Genomic DNA, 24,071 nt, shown 5'->3' on the forward strand with positions numbered 1-24,071 from the left:
TGGAGGCATGGGACCCATATTTAATAAGACAAATAACACTTTTGGAAAATACGCAGAGGAAGGCAGTTCGTTTTATTTCAGCAATTATATACAGCCCCCCATATATAGGGGGCTGCATATCATTGATTTCAGAGATTAAGGGTACACTGAGTGTATCGGAGACACGCAACATTTTTAATATCGAACTCTTAGCACAGATGAAAGAATTATCGCATGTCGTTAATGTTACGGTTTTTATCCGAGGGTGTTCACAGTTCGATTATCAACAGTTTTGAACACCTACTCACAGAACTGCCAACCCAAGAATGGGGCAATGCGTGAGATTTGGTTTTGGGGCAATTGATGTATCAATGATAGCATATATAAAATTTTGGAAATTGGGGCAAAAATCTCACGCATTTTCATTTTTTCTTTGGGGTGATTGCGTGAATCTCACGTCCAATGCGTGAGAGTTAGCAGGTATGTGTTGTAGTAGTCGTCTTCTCTCGTTCACATATATACGTGTATTGTATCCGCATTATCCCAGTAGGATTATATATTAGGTTATGTGGAAAAATATATCATTCACTCTCGCTTCCGGGCAGAACAACACAAGATTGTTAATGACTGAATAAGAAAATCTATCGAACGCATCTAGTCTAGTGGCCGTGCTAAACCAATTTTACTACATGGTGGCAGCGGTGGGAGGTCTTCAGCAATGTTATGGGAGACAGTGAGCATAGCGCGGAAGAAGATGCCGCTCCTGTGGTACATAAACATTACTCAATTCCAAGACTGAATCCACCGGACAAATTTGACTTCAGTGACCCAGGACAATGGACTAGGTGGAAAGCCAGATGGCTCAGGTATCGGGAGGCAAGTAGATTATGTGAGCAAAGGGACCGAGAACAGACTAACGCCCTTGTTTATACGTTAGGCCCTCAAGCAGAAGATATCATCTTAGCCAAAGCTATCCCGGAGGATACGCACGACAATCTAATTAATGCTTTCGATACATATTTTGGTGTTCGCACTAATACGATAGTAGAACGCGCGAAATTCAACAAGCTTGCTCAAGGCAACGATGGCATGGACGTATTTATCAATAAGCTGTATAGACAAGCTGAATATTGCAACTACGGTACATTGAGAGAAGACGACTACTACAACATCTCCCTTAATACAAAATAAGAAGTAGGTGAGGCATATGTGGATTGGGCATACAGAAAGAAGGCATTACAAACTATGCTGAACAGCAAACATATAAGCCGTAAACTGAGAATAACAAGAGTGAGTATAATATGTACAAGACCTAGCAACGAATGAATGCAACGGCTGCTCACCCGCGATAGATTGGTTGTTGGCGTTACTGATGATTTGCTGAGCAACAAACTACAATCAGAATTAGATTTGACTCTCAACACTGCTGTAGACATTTGCAGAAGATATGAATCAGCAAATCAGGCACAGACGGTATCGAGACCTGGCATTGAAGGTTCGTCGGCGTCAGTAGACAGCGTTAAACATTTGAAAAACCGTAGATCTATGAAAGCGACTGCCAAGAATGCTAGGCCCATAACGACTGGTGCTGCTAGTTATAACCCTAATCCAGCCAGTAAACCGAAAGCCTGTCACAGGTGTGGAAAAGGCTTCCACCCGAAATCATCATGTCCAGCTATCAAATCTGTATGTAACCACTGCCGGAAGATCGGGCATTGGAAATCGGTATGCCGACAATTATCTAAGGTTTCAGAAGTTCAAGTAGCTGAAAATATCTCGACACCACATTTCCTAGGTGAGGTCAAGCCACTCAAAGTAGACAATCGCAGCTGGTCGGTGAGAATAAATATCACTTTCCACAACTGTCCCGAGGTCGTAAGTGTGTTCAAACTCGATACAGGTGCTGCTGTATCTGTATGCAGTGTAGATACTTTTGGAGGTAACATTCATAAACTGTCTAAACCCGACAAGCAACTTGTAGGACCCGGTAACACTCACTTACCTGTACTAGGTTATGCCAATGCTAAGATGCGCATTGACAACCGACACATTGTTGAGAAAGTTTATATAGTTTCTGATCAGAACACTAATCTGTTAAGCAAGGACGCCTGTATTTCTTTAGGATTGGTTACTTGTGATGTAAATCATGTATTCAATGTTAACACTGTTTCTGGTGATGTTGTAGGGAAACATGATTTTAAATCTGAATACCCTGATGTTTTTTGTGGTTTAGGCAAGCTCGCAGATCCATACACGATACAGATACGAGACGATGCGAAACCAGTAGCGTTGCATATCCCGTACGAAGTATCGATGCCCCGTTTGCAGATCGTAAAGAGGCAGCTGGACGATATGGAACAAAAGGAGGTCATTTCAAAGGTAACCGTACCTACAGACTGGTGTGCGGGTATGGTCCAGGTTCCGAAGGCAGACCAAAATCAGATCCGAATTTGTGCCGACCTTACAAATTTAAACAAGGCCGTACGGCGTGACACATATCCAAGTACGTCGGTCGATAGCTCGCTTGCTAAGATATCAGGTGCAAAGTTTATGAGCAAGCTTGATGCAAACTCGGGCTATTATCAAATTCCGCTATCTGACGAATCCCGGCTACTCACGACATTCGTGACTCCTTTTGGGCGTTATTGCTACAATAGGGTTCCATTCGGACTAGTCAGCGCCGGCGACATCTTTCAACGGTGTATATATAACATTCTCGAAGGTCTTGACGTTGTTGTCTGTCACATGGACGACTTATTAGTATACAGCTCTGTCAGCGAACAGGAGCATGATGATCGTGTCCGCAAAGTGCTCCAACGCCTGAGGGCGGCCGGCATGACACTTAATGCGGAGAAATGTTGCTTCAGCCAACGCTCCACGAAATTTTTAGGTCATTTAGTAGATGCAGAAGGCGTGAGACCTGATCCCGATCGTATCAGAGATATTCAAAATCTCGCTGACCCGACAAATATAACTGAACTACAATCACTCTTAGGTACCGTGAATCAGTTGGGAAAGTTCTCGCCACGCATCACTGAATTGACGATACCACTTCGTGCTGTCCTCAAGTCGCCACATTGGGTCTGGGATGTTGCCCAAAAGCAAGCCGTGTCTGACATTAAGTGTGAATTGTCGAAGGCTCCGTGTTTAGCATGGTACAGCATCGACAAACCAATAATCATAATGTGTGACGCTTCCAATCAGGGTCTAGGAGCAGTTTTGCTACAAGTGCAATCCGATGGCTCTCGAAGGCTAGTAGCATGTAAATCCCGATCTCTAACCGGAACCGAACAGCGTTGGTCATCTATAGAGAAAGAGGCACTAGGTATAGCGTGGTCATGTGCTAAGTTCGATAGGTACATTCTTGGCCATCAGGACGTGACAGCCGAAACTGATCACAAGCCGCTAGTGCCCATATTTAATTCGAAGGCGGTAAACGATCTTACGATTCGCATTCAAAGACAAAGGTTTCGTGCAATGAAGTACACTTTTGTGACTAAACATGTACCAGGAAAGTCGAATTATGTGGCAGATCTGCTTTCACGCCGACCAGTAGGTAGACCAGATGTCGAGGACAAGAAGCTCGCTGATGAAATTGAGGTGTACACTATATCGTCTCTATCGCAACTACCAGCGACGGACTGCAGGCTTAACGAGATTAAACACGCACAGCTGGAGGATACAACATGTAGGCAAATCAGGCAATACGTACGACATGGTTGGCCATTTTACTTATCAGACTTGCAGACGAACCTGAAGCCATATTGGCAAGTTCAAGAAGATCTGAGTCTGGTGGACAATGTTCTCATGTATATGGACCGTTTGGTAATACCTCTTCCGATGCGCGCAGACATTCTTTTTAGATTGCATTGCGGCCATCAGGGCATCACAAAATGCAGAGAGAGAGCCCGCCAGTCAGTCTGGTGGCCAGGCATTTCTTCCGAGATTTCCGAAATGATAAAGTCATGTAGAACATGCCAAACATACTCTAGCAAAAAGACTGAACCGTTGCAACCGTCAATCTTCCCCGACCACCCATGGCAGCGTGTAGCCACCGACATGTTTCATTGGCAAAGCAAAGACTATGTACTAGTTATAGACTATTATTCTAGGTACATAGAAGTGATAAAGCTAGATCGAACCGATAGCGACTCCGTGATCAACGCACTGAAGTCCGTATTCGCTCGTCACGGTATTCCACAGTCTGTTATATCTGACAATGGCCCACAGTACGCTAGCCAACAGTTCAAGAGGTTTGCCGAAGAGTACAATTTCCTCAGCATAACCAGCTCACCGAGATTTCCACAAGCTAATGGGGAAGCAGAGCGTGCCGTGCGCACAGTTAAGAATCTGCTGCACAAATCATCCGACCCGTATAGAGCGCTACTAGCGTATAGGAACACGCCCATACAGAACGGTTATTCTCCTGCCGAACTACTTATGGGACGCCGTTTAAGATCGGACATACCCGTTGATCCGAAGTCACTCCTACCGAATCCTCCTGACATAGAGATAGTCAAGTCGAAAGAACAGGATTACAAATCCTGCATGAAGAGAGACTTTGACAGCCGCCACAGAGCGAAAGAGTTATCTCCGTTATCGCGAGGTGACGACGTGTATATTAGGGATCTCGACAGAGAAGGCGTTGTTACCAAAAACCTTCCAGGACGCTCGCATGAAGTACACACTCCGAACGGCAGCGTACGTCGCAACCGTCAAGCCCTCTGCCGATTGTCACCGAACAATCAGGACACTGTCGAACCGAGCACTCTCCCACTAGTTGAGCGTGAGGCCGGATCCAACACTGCTGCAGTACGACAACCTATGTCAATTTCTGACAATCAGCCACCAGTACTACGCCGCAGCACTCGCATACGTAGACCTGTAAAGCGCATGGATCTGTGAGCAGCCGTTGCATTCATTCGTTGCTAGGTCTTGTACATATTATACTCACTCTTGTTATTCTCAGTTTACGGCTTATATGTTTGCTGTTCAGCAGTTTGTAATGCCTTCTTTCTGTATGCCCAATCCACATATGCCTTACCTACTTCTTATTTTGTATTAAGGGAGATGTTGTAGTAGTCGTCTTCTCTCGTTCACATATATACGTGTATTGTATCCGCATTATCTCAGTAGGATTATATATTAGGTTATGTGGAAAAATATATCATTCACTCTCGCTTCCGGGCAGAACAACACGAGATTGTTAATGACTGAATAAGAAAATCTATCGAACGCATCTAGTCTAGTGGCCGTGCTAAACCAATTTTACTACAGTATGCCTACACAATTTTATTCACAACCATGAGACAAGACAGGCAACATTCCGCGCACCCCTGGCATTATCCACAAACCAAACATTTTATCACCAAAGCTTTGCACCCTGAACTTTATGTAACTTGCTTGACTATGATTAAAGGGCACTAACAATTTATATTTTTTGCGTGTCCATGTGCAAGGTTTTTTATAGAGCGTCATCGAGTTGATGGCCTTCTTTTACTCGGCCCTAGAGTCTAAGGTTTTATTTAACTTAGACTTTCTCATTGTACCAAAATCTAATTAATGAGTGTTGACGGTATTTTGTACTCTGTACAAACAATAAGCAGGAATATCGCTTGTTTAAAATCAGAGCCGTATACGGTAGATTCACAGCAGTGGAGCTGAATAGCTCTGTATAAAACGGGCTGTCGCCAATCGGTGTCAGGAACAATAGCTTGCACGCATGTTCGCGAAAAGATTTCACTAGCTAACGCTTTCATACGACAATGGCTCAAACTTTGCTAAGGTCTCATAAAGGTCAATGTCGATTGGGCGGCTGTGAACCGCTATATCATGCCTGAAATAAAGCTTGATCGAGTAGTTTCTGTGAGCAGTGAAGATAAAAAATATCCTGCTACGAACCTGCTTGGTCCTGCAGGTTCTGGAAAATGGAAATCAGGTTCTGCCGGCGAAAAACAGCTTTCAGTGATACTGCAATTTAAAAGTTCTTGTAAGCTTTCAGGGATACACGTCGGGAATGACGGCTCAGCTTTTGTCGAAGTGCTCGTTGGTAAGGAAAGTGCAGCATCTGATAATGATTGGAAGGTAAGGTTATTTAGCTGCACATAAACATCAAAATACGGCTATAAAGTCAGTAATGTTCATAAACCACTTATGAGTAACAATTATCTAATATATTATCTTATACTATAGCTAATATTGTAGTTAAATGTGTAGGTTAGGATCAAGAGAACACGATACTTTCCATTTTGTATCCCAACTATTTGATTTACTGTCAAAAATTATCATAGAGAGGAAACAAAACCGATCTACAGCCTTAGTAAGGAATTTCAAAGATGATCACTTTATTGTCTCAGTGCTGCAAATTGTGAACAGTACAAAATATTTATATGGAGACAAACAAATTTTGTGCAACACAGCTTGGTGTTTCATTGCTGCAATTCTTTTTATTAGTGCTGTGAAAAAGAAGCTACAGCTATTATTTTTACACGTATGTGTAAATAATTATGTGATACCAGTAACTAATTATGTAATGCAGGTGTGAAAGGTGTGCGCGTGTTCTCCACACTATTGTATAATCTGTAAACTGTAACACTAGTACGCAGCTTTTAACTCTTACAAAGAGTATTATATTACCAGTTAAATAGCTCTCCTCTTCACATAATTAATAAAATGGTGAAAAACAACCATGAACTGAATAAAAATGTAAGGTCGGAAATGCCATTTTGAATGGTTTGTTCTGTTTGCATTCAACATTAAGCATGCCCCATGACATGCTTTTTCAAAGTGTCAGATTCGATCATGCCATCATACCACTGAATTGGCATTGGGTAAAGACTATTAAATTCAATTTTCTTTGATAAGCAATGAGAAGCTGCTAATAGTGTTGTATATAGATCTCATTTAAATTCTACGCAAAATCGTCCTAAATTTTTAAAATTTAGTATTCACAAGATTTCTCTAATGTTAAATTAAATACAACAGCCACAGTACTTCCATTGTTACTCATTTCATCAATGCCTGTGATCCTCCTTGTAGGTACACCTGCTCTTTGTTTTAACTTTCTACTTTTTCACAGATCGGCAACATAAACAACTGCGCAATTTAATCATTCTGGATTGAAGTTATTTTAGGTAATAGCATCTTAAAACTGCGTATTTTCGCATAAGGTCACTCCTGTCTCATACTAGCTGTCCACATGAAACCGTACTCTCTGTTAATTTCAGGTGTTGTAGTAAATGGTTATTGTATGAGAATGTATAAGGCTTGTATGTGTGTTTCTGTAAATGAATAGTGACAAAATCTAGTTGTACAATTCAAGTAAAATGCATGTACATTTGGATATTTTAGTAACAGTAAGGGGCTAGCTTAAAGGATTACTGACTATTGAGTAACAATTTTGCTTTCTCAACTCATTTACTCTGCTCACCTGTTAAACTGTAGTGCTTTATTTTACTGATGTTCAGCTCAGATATCAATAAAACAATGTTTCATATTTTATATAAAACAAGATTGAAAATTTTTATGGTGCTGCTGCAGCTACGCCTTCATCTGCTACCATTCTTTGTTGTGTGAAATTCTCTCAGGTTATTCTTGTGGCATCCTCCCTGATGACCCCTGCTGACGCGCGGTCAAACACCAATCTTCACAAAGTCAGGATGTTCAGTGCTGACAAGCTAAGCAAGTCAGACAGTGAAGAAAAGTGGGATAGGGCCAAAGTGATCTGTACACAGCCATTTAATAAGAGTCAACAGTATGGCTTGTCTTTCATCTCTTTCCTTACTGATGAGGAATCTAAAGGTGCAGACACAAACCCCTTACAGACCTCTTTCTGTATGATTCCTGTTAATTTGCTCAACTTCTTCGTGTAAACTTACCATCTTAACTAGTGATTAGTTGGTCTGCCATTAGATAAATCAAAATCGATCAAGCTGGGCGCTTACACCTTAAATGATGGCACAGACAGTGATGAGCCGAGCAGAACTACTGGTGGAAGTGTCTTTTCTGACCGAGCTAGGTTGCAGGCCAACATTCCACCACCAACAGCAGCTGCTGCAGTACGTGCTGCCGCTAGAGAGGCTGACCAGAAGGTACTCTTGTTTTTACAGAGTGCTGTAATAGTAGGCTTGATATTCTCTTCAGTTGATGTTAGTAGAACTCGATTTCTAACTTAGGAATTTTGTAACAAAAGCGAAACAGCTTGTGTGATGTCTGCCCTCAAAAAGACAACTTAACAGTTAAAGAAATTCATGGCACTTGGCAAAACTTCTGCAATTTTGACAATTACTATTCATCTAGCCGTGTAACAGGTAGCACTTTTTCCAGCTGTGAGAGGAGTGCACACGCACTCAACAAAATTAACATGTTGTGTTTTGCTGTAACTTAAATGTGTAATAGGTTGGGGTTAAAAAGGAGCGAGATACTTCGAAGCCCTCTCCTGTCTCCAAAGCTGATTCTAAGGCTGTCAAGCGTCCTGCTCCTTCCATAACCTCAGAACCACCGAAATCAAAACAGAAGAAAGCGAGCTCTGCACCAACCGCTGAGGCAGCTAGAGCCGATGGCTCACCCTCAGGTATCTTTAGTATGTGATGATATAGTAATACTAAAGCCCATCTCTATGTATACATTTGTTTTTATGAAATAAGAACATTAAAATGTTGATGTGGCTTTGAGTTCAAAGATCGGTTACCGATCAATAGAAAAGGTTTTTCTTTAGCCTTTCAAACACTTTTTATCATATTTTCAGCTCATAGAAGTTGACACTTTTACTGTGTTAGCATTGATATGGCTAAATGGGTGACATCAGTAAATTGAAACTCAATTGATTTGCTGCTTTGTATTACATTCTTTAGCATCTGAGTTTAAAGACATTTTGAAAGGAGTTGTCTTCGCATTGAGTGGCTTTAAAAACCCAAAGCGCGCAGATCTGCGAGAGAAAGCCATATCACTGGGTGCTCGATATGCACCCGACTGGGACAAGAATTGTACTCATCTCATATGTGCATTCACAACAACTCCCAAATTCTCACAGGCATGTATTTACTGTAGTCCTTATTTTAATATCAGGCTAGCATCCACCTCTCCATAATTTGACTTTTCCATTATTAATGGCGCCATAATCTAGTAATGAGACTTGTTTGTATAGTTTATAGGTGTAACTTGGTGTTACAGGTGAATGGCAAGGGGTACATTCTTACAGATGATTGGATACTTGACTCCCATAAACTCAAAAAGAAACAGTCTTGGAGGGATTACAGGCTGGGCAGAGCAAAGTCTCCTCCTCGAGCCAAAGAAGATGATGAGAAAGTGAGGGAGTTTTTACAAGAGTTGTCTGTCCCTTAAGCATGCTGTTATGCCTGAAACGTGAAAGAAAATAAAGAGACCTAGGTTGTGGACCATCTGCATTCATATAGCGGATTCAATACTGCTTGTTGGTCTTTCATACACGCGTGCACTCACTCTATGTTGTTGCAGGATGAACTTGCTAAGAAAAGTGAAGAATCACCTATATCAGCAACAGCAGCACATCCTAAAAAGGAAGATTTTGATACTGGTTCTACAGATATTGATAGCGGTGAGCTTCATTTTTTGTCATTTGCTTATCTTTTCTGTGATGAAAAATAATCGTGTAGTTAACCTAGCCAGCCAACCAGAAATTTAATGAGGTACAATTATTATATGAAAGACGTGGTAAACGTTCTACAACTTGTTACATCGTCAGTGACAGTGGAAAAAATTAATTTTCCAACACATGTGGAGTTGTATTCTCACTACTGTTGCCTCTCGCGGAGAGATGCACTAAGCAAACTGTAATATGTTTGTTCCTTGAACTGACATGCGCCAGTTTTGCCAAGACATGCTTGAAGCTATGTAAAAATTGATAAATGCTGTTTATCCAACAGATGATGGTGCGGGGCAGCCGGATGCTACCCAGGTTGACAGCGATGCCACAGAGATTGATACAGATGATGAGATAGCTGCTCATCTAGCTAGTGACACATCACCTAGTAAAGGTCAGTCAGCTTTTACTTAGTGAAGTCTAGTAAATGCTTCTGCAATGCAAATAATCTGTTCGGAGAACTTTTACGATATAGGGATTTTACATATGTGCAATAAAATACATGTAAATTGCCTAATCCATTCTAAGATCATCCCAAACTCACTACCTCGGCCCTTAAAAACGTAGAAAAACACAAAAGAATTTTGTTATTCAAACACTATACAGTGACTGTGGTATTATTGGTTTCTATCGATAAATTTTCACTTTTTTCTTATGAAAGATTATGAAAGGGATTTTACATTATATGAGCAGTAAAATACATGTACCGTAAAACCTCTAATTTAACGCCATGGCAATCTATTTTTCAGCTTTTCTTCTATAGTGGCAGTCAATTGAAGGTGGCATTCAAATAGAAGCTGGCTGTCTATTTTTCAAATGGCTCATCAGAATTTTCGGAAGATAAATTTAGCCCCATTACGGTCGAAGCGAATGTCACATATATTTTTGTCTCTTTTTTCGGTGGAGCGATAATAAACCTTTTGTATGCATTAAAACTTTTAACTTCTAACTTGTCAAAGATATCTTAATTAATTTGCATTGAGAAGTCGAGAAATATTTGATATCTATTGCTTGTAATTGACCTGCGATGATATTATGGCCTGTGTCTTTCTTTGCAATTTGTTGGCATTTTAAATTTTTATTTTATTCTAAATTTGAAGACATATTTTCATTTAAGATCTACATTTAACATTGTTGGATAAAAGCTCATTGCACTCACTGATATGTTTACTACAGTTTGCAGCCAAAACTAGCTTTTGATGTGCAATAGAAGTGGAGTTATGAGCATCCATCCATTGTAAGCCGTGTTAAGATAGCCGCAAGAATCTTATTAAATAACATGCTATAAATCTGCATGTTTACAAGTTATACAATAATAATCTATTGAGTGATACAAATATATCTTTATGAACAAGTGACATAAACGAAACATATTTATATTACATGCAGAAACAAAAATTAATGTTTTTAAAATAAAGATATTTTCATCGTTTGCCCGGATAGCTGCGTTCTGATTGTTGCTCTCGCTGGAACGAACATCTTCTAGTTGTCAAATACCTTCCACAATATCTTCTGGACTCAACTCTTCTTCTGCACTGCTGAACTAGTCGACGTTTGCGTCTAAACCCTTTTTGGTAAAGCAAAACTTTTACGCGCTGCATTTAGCACTAATGCAACCCGTAAAAGTTGGCTCGCTAAACGTAACCTTTGCTCCAAAACTCGCGAACCGGTTTTTAAACGCATTTCCTTTGAAGTATTACAACCGCGTTAAACAAGGAACTATTAGCCTGAGACAGTAGTTTATTCCCATAGCGTTGCTTTGAAAGTTCATCTACCATCATAAATTTAAGTCGTTTTTATATATGTAGGCTACTTCGAAGTAGAAAACCGCGTTAAACAGAGAACTACTACTAGCTTGAGATCGTTATTGATTATTTCTATGGTGTTGGTTTCAAAGTTTTAATTAAAAAAAACGAAAAGCATTGGAATTTGACAACAAGAGAATTAACTGTTATTGATATAAACGATTCATTATAAATACGATTTTGTGGACACTTGTCTGCTGATCAGTTGATATTATGGGCTCGTAAAGATCAAATAATGTCAAAGTGAGAGTCAAATGGAGGTGGCGTTCAATTGGAGGGTGGTGGTCTATTTTTCAACCCTTCTCTCAGGGTGGCGGTCAATTGGATGTGTCATTCAAATAGAGGTGGCATTCAATCACTAGTGTTACATGCTACGAAGTTTTGTCATATTTTTCATCTTCATAGCATGTAAATGGTTTAAAGCGTCGAATCTTGAATTCTTTGAAGCGATTCAAACCTCCGTTTCAAGGGGGGATATTGTAGCAAACATATCATCAACGAAGTACTTCGTATGATGTAAACATCAATATTCGTATTATTGCACTAATCTTTGCGATCGGAGACTGGATTTTCATCGTCTTCATTAGTGGCGTCTTTATAGCATCCCTACGCAGCTCTGTTTTTAATGCATGTGTTTTGAAAATATTCTCTCCGAAATAAAAAATATTAACTCAGAATTTGAAAGAAAAATTTCTTACATGCTTTGACATTTGACCATAGACGCATTTTACGAGTGTCAGTCGCGATATATATTATGCACCCTGTTGTAGATAAAAGCGCAACAGACTAATATAGAAAACGCCGAGTTGTGTGACAATTGCTTCGTAGCACGTAAACTCATCAGCTACGAATAATTGCGAGTTGTGCGATAACTCCTGCGTATCATGTAAATACATCCTCCTCATTCCTACGATCAAAACCACAACTTCGAAGCTCAAAAATTCGTAGCGTGCAACACTAGTGATTTAGAGGTTTTACGGTAAGTTGCTTAATCTATACCAACATCATCCCATACTCATCTCTTTGGCCCTTCAAGTAGAAAAACACAAAACAGCGTTTTTATTTAACTGTGGTATTATTGGTTTCTATCAATAAATTTCTAATTTTTCGTATCACTTTCATTTGGTTTAAACTTCGTGATTACGGTAATTTCATGTTAAGGTAAGAGGGGCGCACACCTTAAATGTCAATTTAAATTGATTCTTTTTACTTTTTTCTAGACAGCAACATCTATGCTGAAAACAAAAAAATAAAGTACAACAAAAATATATTTACTATCGTAATGGCGGTGTATCTCTGTTTTTCCGAAGCCAGAGTTAGATGTTGGGATAAAATATCGATTTCATTAAGACTCTAATTCGAGACAATCAGATTGCTAGACTGACATTCTAACACCTGCACCAATCGACTGACTCCAGTTTCTGAATAATTTTGCAGCTACATATTCTCTTTGTGTTATCGGCACACCTAATGATCTCTCGTGGCAAACTAGACTACTAGGGTACTATTATATGTAATAGAAATAACCCTATACATCGCTTTCTCTCCCAAATACAGAAAGAGAGAAGATGATATTTTAAGGCTAACTACGGGACACTCGGTATTCAAGTCAAATTTGAGAACTTGCGCCAACTTGACACTATGTTATAGGGAATTTCGTACGAATGCAAAGCAAAAACGTAACATAAATCTTTTACATCAAATGGAATTTACGTAATGGGAATGTCTACTGTACTAGCTTTTTGATTGAATTCCACTCGATGGTGACAATACATTCACTAAACATTCTTGTTCGACACAGAATTTTTGTAAATGTACTTGACCAATAGAGATGTTTTACAGGTAAAGCACTGGCAAGTGGCAAAACTGCTGTGGTAAAACAATCAAAAGAGCTCCCAACAGGTTCCAGGCGTTCGCTGCCAATTCTTCCTGATTATCTGTTAGACAAAACATTCTTTCTGTATGGAGAAGTAGCCAACCGACGCAGTGTATACCGGTGTATACACGCGTACGGGGGGCAGGTAGAGGAATACATGTGTGATGAGGTAAAGTTTGTCATAACCGATAACTCATGGGATGATAACTTTGACAGCGCGCTGCGTGACAATGATTCTCTAGTATTCGTCAAATCAAAATGGATTAATGACATTCACGCACAGCAGAAGTTTATTCCGCACCAGAAGTATGCCATTGTTCCCTAGACATCTCTGCAGATGGGTAATAAAATGGTGATGATATACTTACATGTACTCTAACATCACTGGCAGATTGTTAAAATGCATGTCTTTTCCTTGATTCTTGGAACTATTTATTTCTCTGGTGTGCAATTCACCTTTTCTATTATAAATGTACATGATTGTGTAGTTTATTGTACCTATGCTTGCATGTAGAAATGCTTTGTACATATGTTGGAATGTACGTAAAAATGTTTTGTACACTTTATAGAGGCCCTAAATGGAATGTATATAGCCATTGATGGCCAATTATAAAAATACATGTAGTAATTATATTGAGAAAAAAGCAAGGTCAAAAGGAATACAAATACATATATAGCAATGTATGTATGAGAAAATGGACAAAGAAGTACACAGTACAATTGGACTGAGTTGAATGAACCTTGAGCAAAGAGAATGACTAGGAGCTGTATGACATCATCCAACCTGCTTCTGTTTGAGATATTTATCACGGATATTCTTCACAGCTGGCTGATTGAGACGCACAGCCTCTTGTGAAATTTTCATCACCGTCTCTACTGAGTCTGAACGAATAGCCAGTAAGTAAGCATTTCTCAGTTTTCCGCACATGATGTATGCGTCAATCTATAAAATTCGTGAGATTGGGAGATAATACACACGGACTACATTAGTCATAGTAACTGTTCTAGTGCTGAGCAACAAGCGTTTATAATTTAATGTCATTTGGTTGATCAATGCAGTTTCGCATAACAAAAGTAATGCAGTAATGCATAGTGAAATGACTAATACAGTGCATAAGCGTAAAGTGTAATGCAGAGCTAAGAAAATAGCACTACACAAACCAGCGCCAATCTAAGAGAAAATTTCAGTAGCCGATAGACTGGCAAAACCCTGACGTAAATTAACAAATACAGCATTCTAGTGATAGGATCAATGATCTTTGCATTTCTTTGAAGAGAATTACACTTGCAATACGTTGAAGCAAATGCCCATTTACTGCAATAGTCAATGCAGAACTTTTAGTCCTACATGCTAACTACAATTCGTGTTTGTGAAAATCTAATTGTTGAATGACAGCGAAATATATAGAAAAGAAATGGAAGGTACATTTTCAATGTAATACAATTTACAATTCATTTGGTACTCACTAATGCAACATAAACAACTAAATACAGCGTACTACTTGTTGCGCATCATCACACAGGTCTGTTCAATCGAACCATTTTTTCTCTATCAGAGGAGTTAGATGGAATACTAATGTTCTACAAGTAAACATATGTTATAGCTCTAAGACTAATGTTAATAAACAAAGGAAAGCTGTTGTATGTAAATGTTAGGGTTTGTTAGGGTTGTTTTTACTTATTTGCTCCAACTAATGGAGTATAAGAGTGCAAATACACAAACTATGAGAAGACTCACAATACGATATGTAATGAGTAACAAGCTGAGATATTAGATAAATGCTAATGCATACACAAGTGCTACCATCAGCGATACTCAAGGGAGATGTATTACCAAGGTTGGAGGAGACAATGCAGAAGATGATCAAAAAAGGGCAGGTGCCGTGCACAATGAGAGATCATAGCATAATTTATGTAATGCCGTAATAATTATGTGCATAATTATTCCATGGCACATCAAGGTGGTCGAGTGGTGCAGGAGGAGCGTGCCTGGCTTCAAGTCTGAATATGCGAGTTCAATTCCTGTGTGATGCAATTTTTTTTCCTAATGTTCCTAGCGTGGCTTCGAACAGATGGACACAGCTCTTATTATAGTAAAGATTAGTCTAGATATTATACATATTCAGTAAATGCTAGCCTCTTACTGCTCTAGGGCCTACACATTAGACAACTATAATGTGGAAGCGGTCTACAAGCTAGGCTTGCATTAGGCTCTCCAGAGGAAGTTGAGTGATGCCTTCAAAAGTACAAGACAAGCTTTGCGGGTTTGTTGTTTGTACTCTATAGTCTCATCTGTTGACTTCATCATACCTACTCTTTTACTTTCGTTTACTATTTCAATATTAAAATCCATCTCCTTGTCTCTTGGGAATTTAATGAGCGACAGAACTTCAGTACAAACACAGGAAGTAGAAGTGGAATCAGCTGTTGTCAGCTCTAACGAGTGCGTATAACTCCAGGAGTAAATTATATCTCTTTACAGCTGCAGCCAGACCACATGAACAGTTTAACACTTCTCAGTTTCCTCTATTCATCTGAGAAGAAGCAGGAGAGGGCACTTGAAGTACCATAATTAAAATAGCCCTAGGGGAACATCCAGATACATTAAGGTAAACTAGCCTTAGAGAAGCATCTAGAAACATTAAGGTAAATTAGCCTTAGAGGAACATCCAGATACATTAAGGTAAACTAGCCTTAGAGGAGCATCCAAATACATTAAGGTAAACTAGCCTTAGAGAAGCATCCAGATACATTAAGGTAAACTAGCCTTAGGGGATCATCCAGATACATTAAGGTAAACTAGCCTTAGAGGAGCATCCAGATACATTAAGGTAAACTAGCCTTAGAGAAGCATCCAGATACATTAAGGTAAACTAGCCTTAGGGGAGCATCCAGATACATTAAGGTAAACTAGCCTTAGAGGAACATCCAGATACATTAAGGTAAACTAGCCTTAGGGGAGCATCCAGATACATTAAGGTAAACTAGCCTTAGGGGAGCATCCAGATACATTAAGGTAAACTAGCCTTAGAGGAGCATCCAGATACATTAAGGTAAGCTAGCCTTAGGGGAGCATCCAGATACATTAAGGTAAACTAGCCTTAGAGGAGCATCCAAATACATTAAGGTAAACTAGCCTTAGGGGAGTATCCAGATACATTAAGGTAAACTAGCCTTAGAAGAGCATCCAGATACATTAAGGTAAACTAGCCTTAGGGGAGTATCCAGATACATTAAGGTAAACTAGCCTTAGAGAAGGATCCAGATACATTAAGGTAAACTAGCCTTAGGGGAGCATCCAGATACATTGAGGTAAACTAGCCTTAGAGAAGCATCCAGATATACTAAGGTAAACTAGCTTTAGGAGACACTCCATGGTACACATTTGGAATAGATATTCCATGAAATACACTGGAGATACTACATTTATACATTTGGAATATTTCATGGTACTTCCTTGAGATATTCCATGATACACACCTGGGAAATTTTTTGATGCACATTTTGGATATTCCATGCTATACACTTGGATACTCCATGATATACGCTTGGGATAATTCATGATATACATTCCGGTTATACCATGATATACACTTGAGATACTCCAGTATTGGATGTTTCACATTATGCCCTTAACTTTGAAACACACTAGTTATTGACATAATCGCCTCGACAGAAAATACTTTTGCGTTTCAAACATCTTACCAAAAAACTAATTAGGATGTTTTTTTGTATTTGGTATTTGATTCAGAGCTCTCTAACTTATGCTATATGCCTCCGCATGACCATCTATAACAGTGGTTCTTAACCTTTTTCAATGTATTTCCCACTTTGACAAACTACACTTCGAGATTTCCCCCTCTCTAGCAGCCGAAAATTGTGGTACTTTTGCCACTCTCAGATTGCAAGAGGAGGCTTTTCAGGATAGCATTTTGCCATACAGTCAAAATGAATCAATTATTAATTGAACTGTGATAGAAATCATATTTTATGGATAGTTTGTCATGATATACTTTTTATTTATGGAAAAATAATGCTCAAGATAAACACAACAATAGAGTAATTTAATTTTAATAAAAACAGCACAGTACAAAGTTAGCAGTCATGATCTTAGTGGGCCCTCTGCTGCTGTTTGTTTTTACTAGCTCTGGGGTCCTCCCATGTTTTGTGACGATTCTGACGACCCGACGACAGGGATATTTAAAAAGTGACAGACGAGACGACCATTTACCAATGTAGGTGACGAGGATTGCGTAAATAGGATTACTAAAGGTACGGCTGCACGTAACGAATTTTTCGTTGGTTCGGAGTTCTGGCCGAAATCACGAAAAACGCAGAATTAATCGGTCAAAATTCACAGAATTATTTGAGCTGTGCATGCCCACCGAGTTCGTCGACGAAACGCTTTTAACAGATTAAACAAATTATTAGCGAGCACGATTCTAACAGCTTTAGCAATTAGTATAGTCCAAGACATGTACCGTGACACACAATAAAAATACGGAAGCATTTCAACATAGAACACACGATGTAACTGTCTAAGTCGCGCTATTATTAGTTAGCAAACACGACTTTAGCAAATTTTAAGATATACGTAGTCCGAAAACATAATGCGACACACAAGAAAATTATTACAGAAAGTTATCATAGTAAATACGATGCAACTGACTTGTTTGCGCTAGAGATGTCGACATTCTCTACCACAAAACTTTTGCTGCTAAAAAGGAAATATAATTAAAAAATAAACAAATTGTAGCAATAGCGTCCAAACAATAAATACATTCAATAACGCAATTTAAGCAATTGCATCGTGTGTACTATGTTGATTTGCACTTATACTTTTACTATTGTGTGTCATTATACGTCTCTTTGACTATACTAATTGCAAAAGCTGCTGAGATCGTGCTCGTTAGCACGATTCTAGCAGCGCAGAATAATTCTGTGTGCTTCAATCATTTCGTGATTTTGGTTAGAACCAACAGAAATTTTGTTACGTGTTGCCGTACCGTTACTAACTTATTATTTGTTCATAAATCACCACGGTCAACCGAAACTTCACTAGTTTTGGTTTGAAGCACCTGGCCCAGCATTTATAGACTGCCAAATAATTAAAGCAATGAAATGCCACGACATTGACAGCAAATCCGTTTCCAAGTCTATGACTGACAGTGATTATTAAAGGCAATCTCGGTCTATTTTCCGTACAAGAAATATAGCTCTAAAAACCTAAGACGGCTGTCACTCTTCGCGGAGTAATCAGCAACGCTCCCAAACATCACTATTATGTTTGTGAAGGTCGCTGGTTGAGCCATGCTTTTGGTGAGCAGAAGTTCAAACCTAGCGAGTTTCAGATTTTTAACGCAACCCAGTGCCACCAGTATAGATATTTGTATTAAAATAACGAATGTGAAGAAAGAGGTTGTTTTGGTTACCAATTTGAAAAAGGTGACAGTGATTTTAAAAGTGACGACAGTGATTTTAAAAGTGACGACAGTGATTTTAAAAGTGACTATTCTGACGACAGCTTTGTGTGGTAGGACCCCCAGCTCTGGTATGTTTGGTGTATGCTTGTGTGATGCCTCAGTAGTATGGTAGTGATTCATAGCTGATGCAATGCAGACTAATTATCCAATAAGCTGCTTGATACATCACGAGGCTTGGTTTCCGTATTACCGTAATACAGTTGTACCCACAATAAAAGCATGTATCTGCATCATGTATGTGGTGAAAATACAGTACAACAGCTAGATCCTTGAAATGTGCGTAATCGATATTCTCAATCTGAAGCTTGAGAATTTCCCACCTCAAATTTCCCACTGGTGGGAAATTTCCTACTGGTTAAGAACCCCTGATCTATGGTTTATCAACTCTCTGTATGAGATACATTTTTTGTGTTATACTTGCTATTACAACCCTCTATAAAGTTTCTCACTTTGGTAACTATCCTTTTCTGACATTGTAGAAAGGCCGCGTGTTGGAAGTAGAACAAAATTATGAAGAAGCGAAGTCATGTTTTGAGGCTGCACTAAGCATCAACCCTTATCATGTTAAGAGTATGACATACCTGGTATGTAGGGTATTATTATTATTACATAAGACATGCTGTTTAATGTAGTGTGGTCATGGAACATTTTTACAGCCAGTTGAAAGGTGTAAGTTAATAGATATTCTCCATAACTTTTCAGATGTAGACCATTGGACTAGTTAGATATAAGTCACTGGTCAGTTATTACTATGACTCTGTAGCCTGAAATATATGTAGTCATAGAGGAGAAATTGCCTTGTTAGCTATATATACAATCTACAATTTGTAGGGCAAGACGTTGCATATGATGGGAGCTCCTAAATTGGCAGAGAAGATGTTACGGGATGCGGTAAATGCTGACCCAACTTCACACCAGTTTGTTATTTCCTATTCTACAGATATTTATTTACTAAATTAATCAAATATTCCAACCCGCTACCTCGATAGTTTATATGATGCAAAATAGTGTAATTCCTTGTGGAGTTTGTATTACGTTGAGCCCACAACATTGTCTTGCTTGTTGTATTAGAAACAAGGCTATACATTTTTGACCATACGCAGTATTAAAACAGATGAATTACATAAGACTATCTAAAACCTTAACTTAAAGTTAAAATATTCTTAAAGAATAAATTAATAATGTAATCTATATATATATAACTCAAATTTTTTGTTTGTTTGTCTAATGTCCAGCTATAGCGATAACGTTTTAGTAACAGAAAAAATCATTTCGCACTAGAATTGAACTCAGGAACCTCAGTTCTGCATACAGGCATGCTATCCACTACACCACTAAGTCTGGGATGAGTACATTCTGAGGCAGAGATGATGATAGGGATATCCGTTGTAATTTACTTTAAATCTGATTAAACAATTTAAACTAACATAGCTTATAAATTGCTTATCGTTAGTGCATCTTTTTTACATTTGCTTTTGAGTGTTTTTGAACTGCAATGCTTCAAGAAACTTTGAACATTGACTGTATGTTGGAAGTTATTAACAAACTTATATATTACTAGTTCTTTTAAATCAAGAGCGCAATAAAAGCTGTTTCCATGAGGTTTGCATTGTTCACTATAGATTGTATGTGTCTATGTTAAAAGAGCAAATTCTACTGCATGGGTTGGCTTGGAAATTAATGTTATCCAACATTTGATAAAACTAATGATTATTAATTTTGTTCCATCTCTTAACGCAACTTTTAAATATATTTAAATATTTAAACATATGCATGACAAATGCTAGTTGTATGGAAACCCTCTGCAAATGATAGTTCAATTTTTTTCTTCTGGACCATTTCTTTCCAGGAAAGAACTAGGTATTGTGCTGGAGTCGGGTAACGAGCATGACACTGCTGCTGAATGTCTCATTACTGCCAGAAATCTAAAATGTTCTACACCAGTACTTCCATTTGGCACATTGCTCAGAGTCATCTGATCTCGCATCATTTTTTGTGTTGCTGTTTTGATTTGCTGCTCGAATACTTGTACCAACAGTTGTAATCCCAATTGGTGCAAACCATGATAAGCGAATGTGCTAAATTATTGTTTTTTTTTAACTTTTTTCAGCTTCACACATAATAAATGAAGTTTTGCTGAGATCCCTGTATGTTTCAATATTAGGGTGTAAGATATGGGGGTCAATAATGTAAAGTATTAGAACTGAGTTTATTCTCAACACTGGTTTTGCAACATTGAGTTATAATTCACTATTTTTGCATTTGCTGCAACTCAATCAGACATGTTTATTAAACTTTACCAATAGTTGCAAATGCAGGTTGTGCATAAGCTCTTTCTTATTGTCAGTACTACCACCACACATGTTTACGCTTGTCAGTAATACAACAACGATGTTGCTGCGTAGCACCAAGCTGCTACGACGATACACCAGCCTCCCCTTTGCCACCAGTCTTCACCACCATGGGATACACGCCCACAGGAGAATGCTGTCACTAATCTCACGGCAGTCCCTACTGCCAACCCGTAGGCAAACAAAATTAGCAGTCTCGCTGCTAACCCCGCTGGACTCTCAAGTCCGATCTCCACAGCGCAGATTGCTTGTCAGTAGAAAATAGAGCAATACAGACAATCAGCTCACTTGCTCTCCTACTGAGGCCTCTGACAAGCATCTGTTTAATGCCTGTTTATATAGCGAGACCTGTTAGTCCCTCGGCTTTTCTATAGAAAACTACCTTTTCAAAGCCCTGGCTTTCCATGAAAGCCAGCCCCGTGTTACCGGCTAATCATTAGAAAGCCTCGAATATTTACATAATATCCCACAGCGTTCATGTGTAGCTGTAGCTCAAAAAGTTACTAAATAATAAATTGTGCCATTCAATGTGACAATTTTAATGTAAGTTATTGTGTGCTATTCGTGTGCCACGCACGCACACACGCACGCACACCCACAGAGTGAGTAAATCTCTAGTACATCGCATGTCCGTTTAGTTGATACTCAGATTTTCATTATACAGTTTGCCATAATCTAATTAACGTGTTTCGACCATAGATATAGTAAACCCTAGATATGCGAATAATCACAAGTGAGGCCTATAATTAGCATGATGCAACGTCATGGTGATGTGTTAAGTGAATCAGCTGATCTATGAACTCCTATTGACTTAACACTAACAACTGCTTAATTTTTCCAGTTTGTGCATCTGAGAAAAAAAATTTTTCTCACTAAAAAAATTTTTTTTTAGTGAGACTACATATTTTATTTATAGGGTAATATATAAAACTGACTTTGGATGAGAAGGGCAAGAAACTTAGACACATGGTAATGGATAATACCAATGATTTAGAAGCTTCTATATAATTGATAATACAAAGAGTGACCAAATAGAAATTATACTAATAATAAACTAATGAATCAAATGAGATTTAGAAGCAGTTATCTGCGGATGGCATTCTTCAAATTCTTGATGACATCTGTCATGACCAAAACCATGATCGGATAGTGCGTAAATTTGGCAATGTAAGTTGTGTCCGCAGGTATTCATAAGCCTTGGACGAATAATAGAACAATGTTATGGCAAACTCTTACCTTTTTGCTGTAAGTCTTTTTAGTCTTTCTAGCTTTGTTTGTGGTTTCATTTGACAATAATTCTCCTAGACATCCATCCATCGATGTAACCTCTATATTGTTAAGTTTATTGTCCTTTTTCAGTATTGTGATCAAACTATTTTGAATCCTATTCCTCTGCTCTAATCGATTCTTCTTTTTAATATTGAAATACGTGTGACAGCAAGCTGTTTAGGTCTATCACCACCACGTCGGCAGCTCGTTGTCGAGGCTGTAGGTGTGTCCTGATTGTCAGAAGCTGCAGGTTGCTCATCATCATGGATAGTAGTATCACCAGGTGTAGTATTTTCAGGGTCAGGTATTTTGGTGCTGGCTGCTGTCGGAGATGTTCTTCCACGTTTCGGCAGGCTTTCTGTTCTTATGGTTTGTGTCCGTCTTTTCACAGCTTTTGGCTGAAGGTAGGTTGGATAAAGTGTAAATATTGTAGGTATTGCATCAGATTTTAGCATTGGTTTTCTTCCAATACCTGGTGGAACCTTGTAGCAGTCTTTCTGAAAGTTATCCACTGCATAATACAGAGCTTGATGTTGGAGTCCAGTCCTGTCTTCGCACTCCCTTAGGCAAGCATTACGGGTTTCAGCTCGTTTTTTGTTTGGAAAGCGGTGAAACGCCAGATCTGGGAACTTTTCAGGATTGCTTGAACAATCATAGGCACAGCACCAGCTGCGGCTTGACTTTTTCTTAGCCTAAACATTAGCAATACATACATGTAGTAGAATGAATATGATTACATTACTTGGAATGAGACAAAAAAAGCATTTGATCAATCATGCCAAGCTAGATTACAACCCTATCAGCTGAGAGACAAGTATGTAATATATGTTGTTGTAATCAGTCTAGACACTCTTTCTTTTGATAGTCCCAAGCATTCATTCACTTCACTTTCAATTTAGAATAATCATAGAAAGGTATGTTCGTTGTTATGAGACCATGATAAGACAAGTAAGTTCAGTTGAGTTGATAATTGGTTTGTTTCCAGTATTTTCTTACAACGTGAACCAATGATATAGTACACATGCAAAGGTTAGTTTTACCAAATATTTAAAATTTGTATTATGGGTTCACATACCTGGGGTGTTGTAGTTTCCTCTGATGACATTTCACCAAGAATTTGGTCTTATTGTAACGTTTATAACTTACAAACTAATAGGACAAGCATTCTTTCACTGCTAAACTCATTGCTCAGCTGAAGGCTCTGTTGCCGTTATGCACATCACTGCGCCCGTAACGTCGTGAGAACAACAGCCAATTATAGGCCTCACTTTTGCTCCATTGTAATGATAGCTATTCGCCAATCTAGGGTTTACTATATCTATGGTTTCGACGGTATTTTGCACTCTGTGCCGTTTAGGCTATGGGCCGAAGCAGTTTATCTTGCATTTCCGTTGGCACCCCTTTCAGTAGCAATTTCTGCAGTGATTTAGACTAATTTGGGTATGGAGAATTCAGAACTAAAGAGTTGCCGCAGCTACCATTCCTACTTCTATGAGAATTTTAATAAAAATTATATTTTAGGATTTATTTCCCCTGTAAATAAGATTCCTTCCATAGAAGCATCAGATTTGCAACTTTTATTATAATTATTTGGCAGTGATTTAGAATGTCAGTGGTAAAGTCAAAATTCATCTTCTACCTATTTTCGAACATTCCATGTTCTACGATTGTTACACGCACATGTAAACT

At 38.7% G+C, this 24,071-nt stretch overlaps 2 protein-coding genes across 2 annotated transcripts; one reads left to right on the forward strand and one right to left on the reverse strand.

Annotated features, from left to right (window-relative positions):
- Nucleotides 1–5,797: 5,797 nt before the first annotated feature.
- Nucleotides 5,798–13,905, forward strand: LOC137399364 (DNA repair protein XRCC1-like). Its single transcript, XM_068085443.1, has 9 exons — nucleotides 5,798–6,063; nucleotides 7,566–7,779; nucleotides 7,891–8,069; nucleotides 8,377–8,551; nucleotides 8,832–9,010; nucleotides 9,151–9,285; nucleotides 9,454–9,553; nucleotides 9,882–9,992; nucleotides 13,246–13,905. Exons 1-9 carry the CDS (start codon nucleotides 5,812–5,814, stop codon nucleotides 13,602–13,604), a joined length of 1,704 nt encoding a protein of 567 aa, XP_067941544.1. The 5' UTR covers nucleotides 5,798–5,811; the 3' UTR covers nucleotides 13,605–13,905.
- An 8,605-nt stretch (nucleotides 13,906–22,510) lies between these two features.
- Nucleotides 22,511–23,487, reverse strand: LOC137400359 (uncharacterized). The gene is made up of 2 exons (XM_068086688.1): nucleotides 23,458–23,487; nucleotides 22,511–23,074 (listed from the first exon to the last, which is right to left on the reverse strand). The coding sequence occupies exons 1-2, from the start codon at nucleotides 23,485–23,487 to the stop codon at nucleotides 22,511–22,513; spliced, it is 594 nt and encodes a 197-aa protein (XP_067942789.1).
- Nucleotides 23,488–24,071: the final 584 nt, after the last annotated feature.

The sequence above is a fragment of the Watersipora subatra genome, chromosome 7, assembly GCF_963576615.1.
Source record: "Watersipora subatra chromosome 7, tzWatSuba1.1, whole genome shotgun sequence".
NCBI classification, from domain to species: Eukaryota; Metazoa; Bryozoa; class Gymnolaemata; order Cheilostomatida; family Watersiporidae; genus Watersipora; species Watersipora subatra.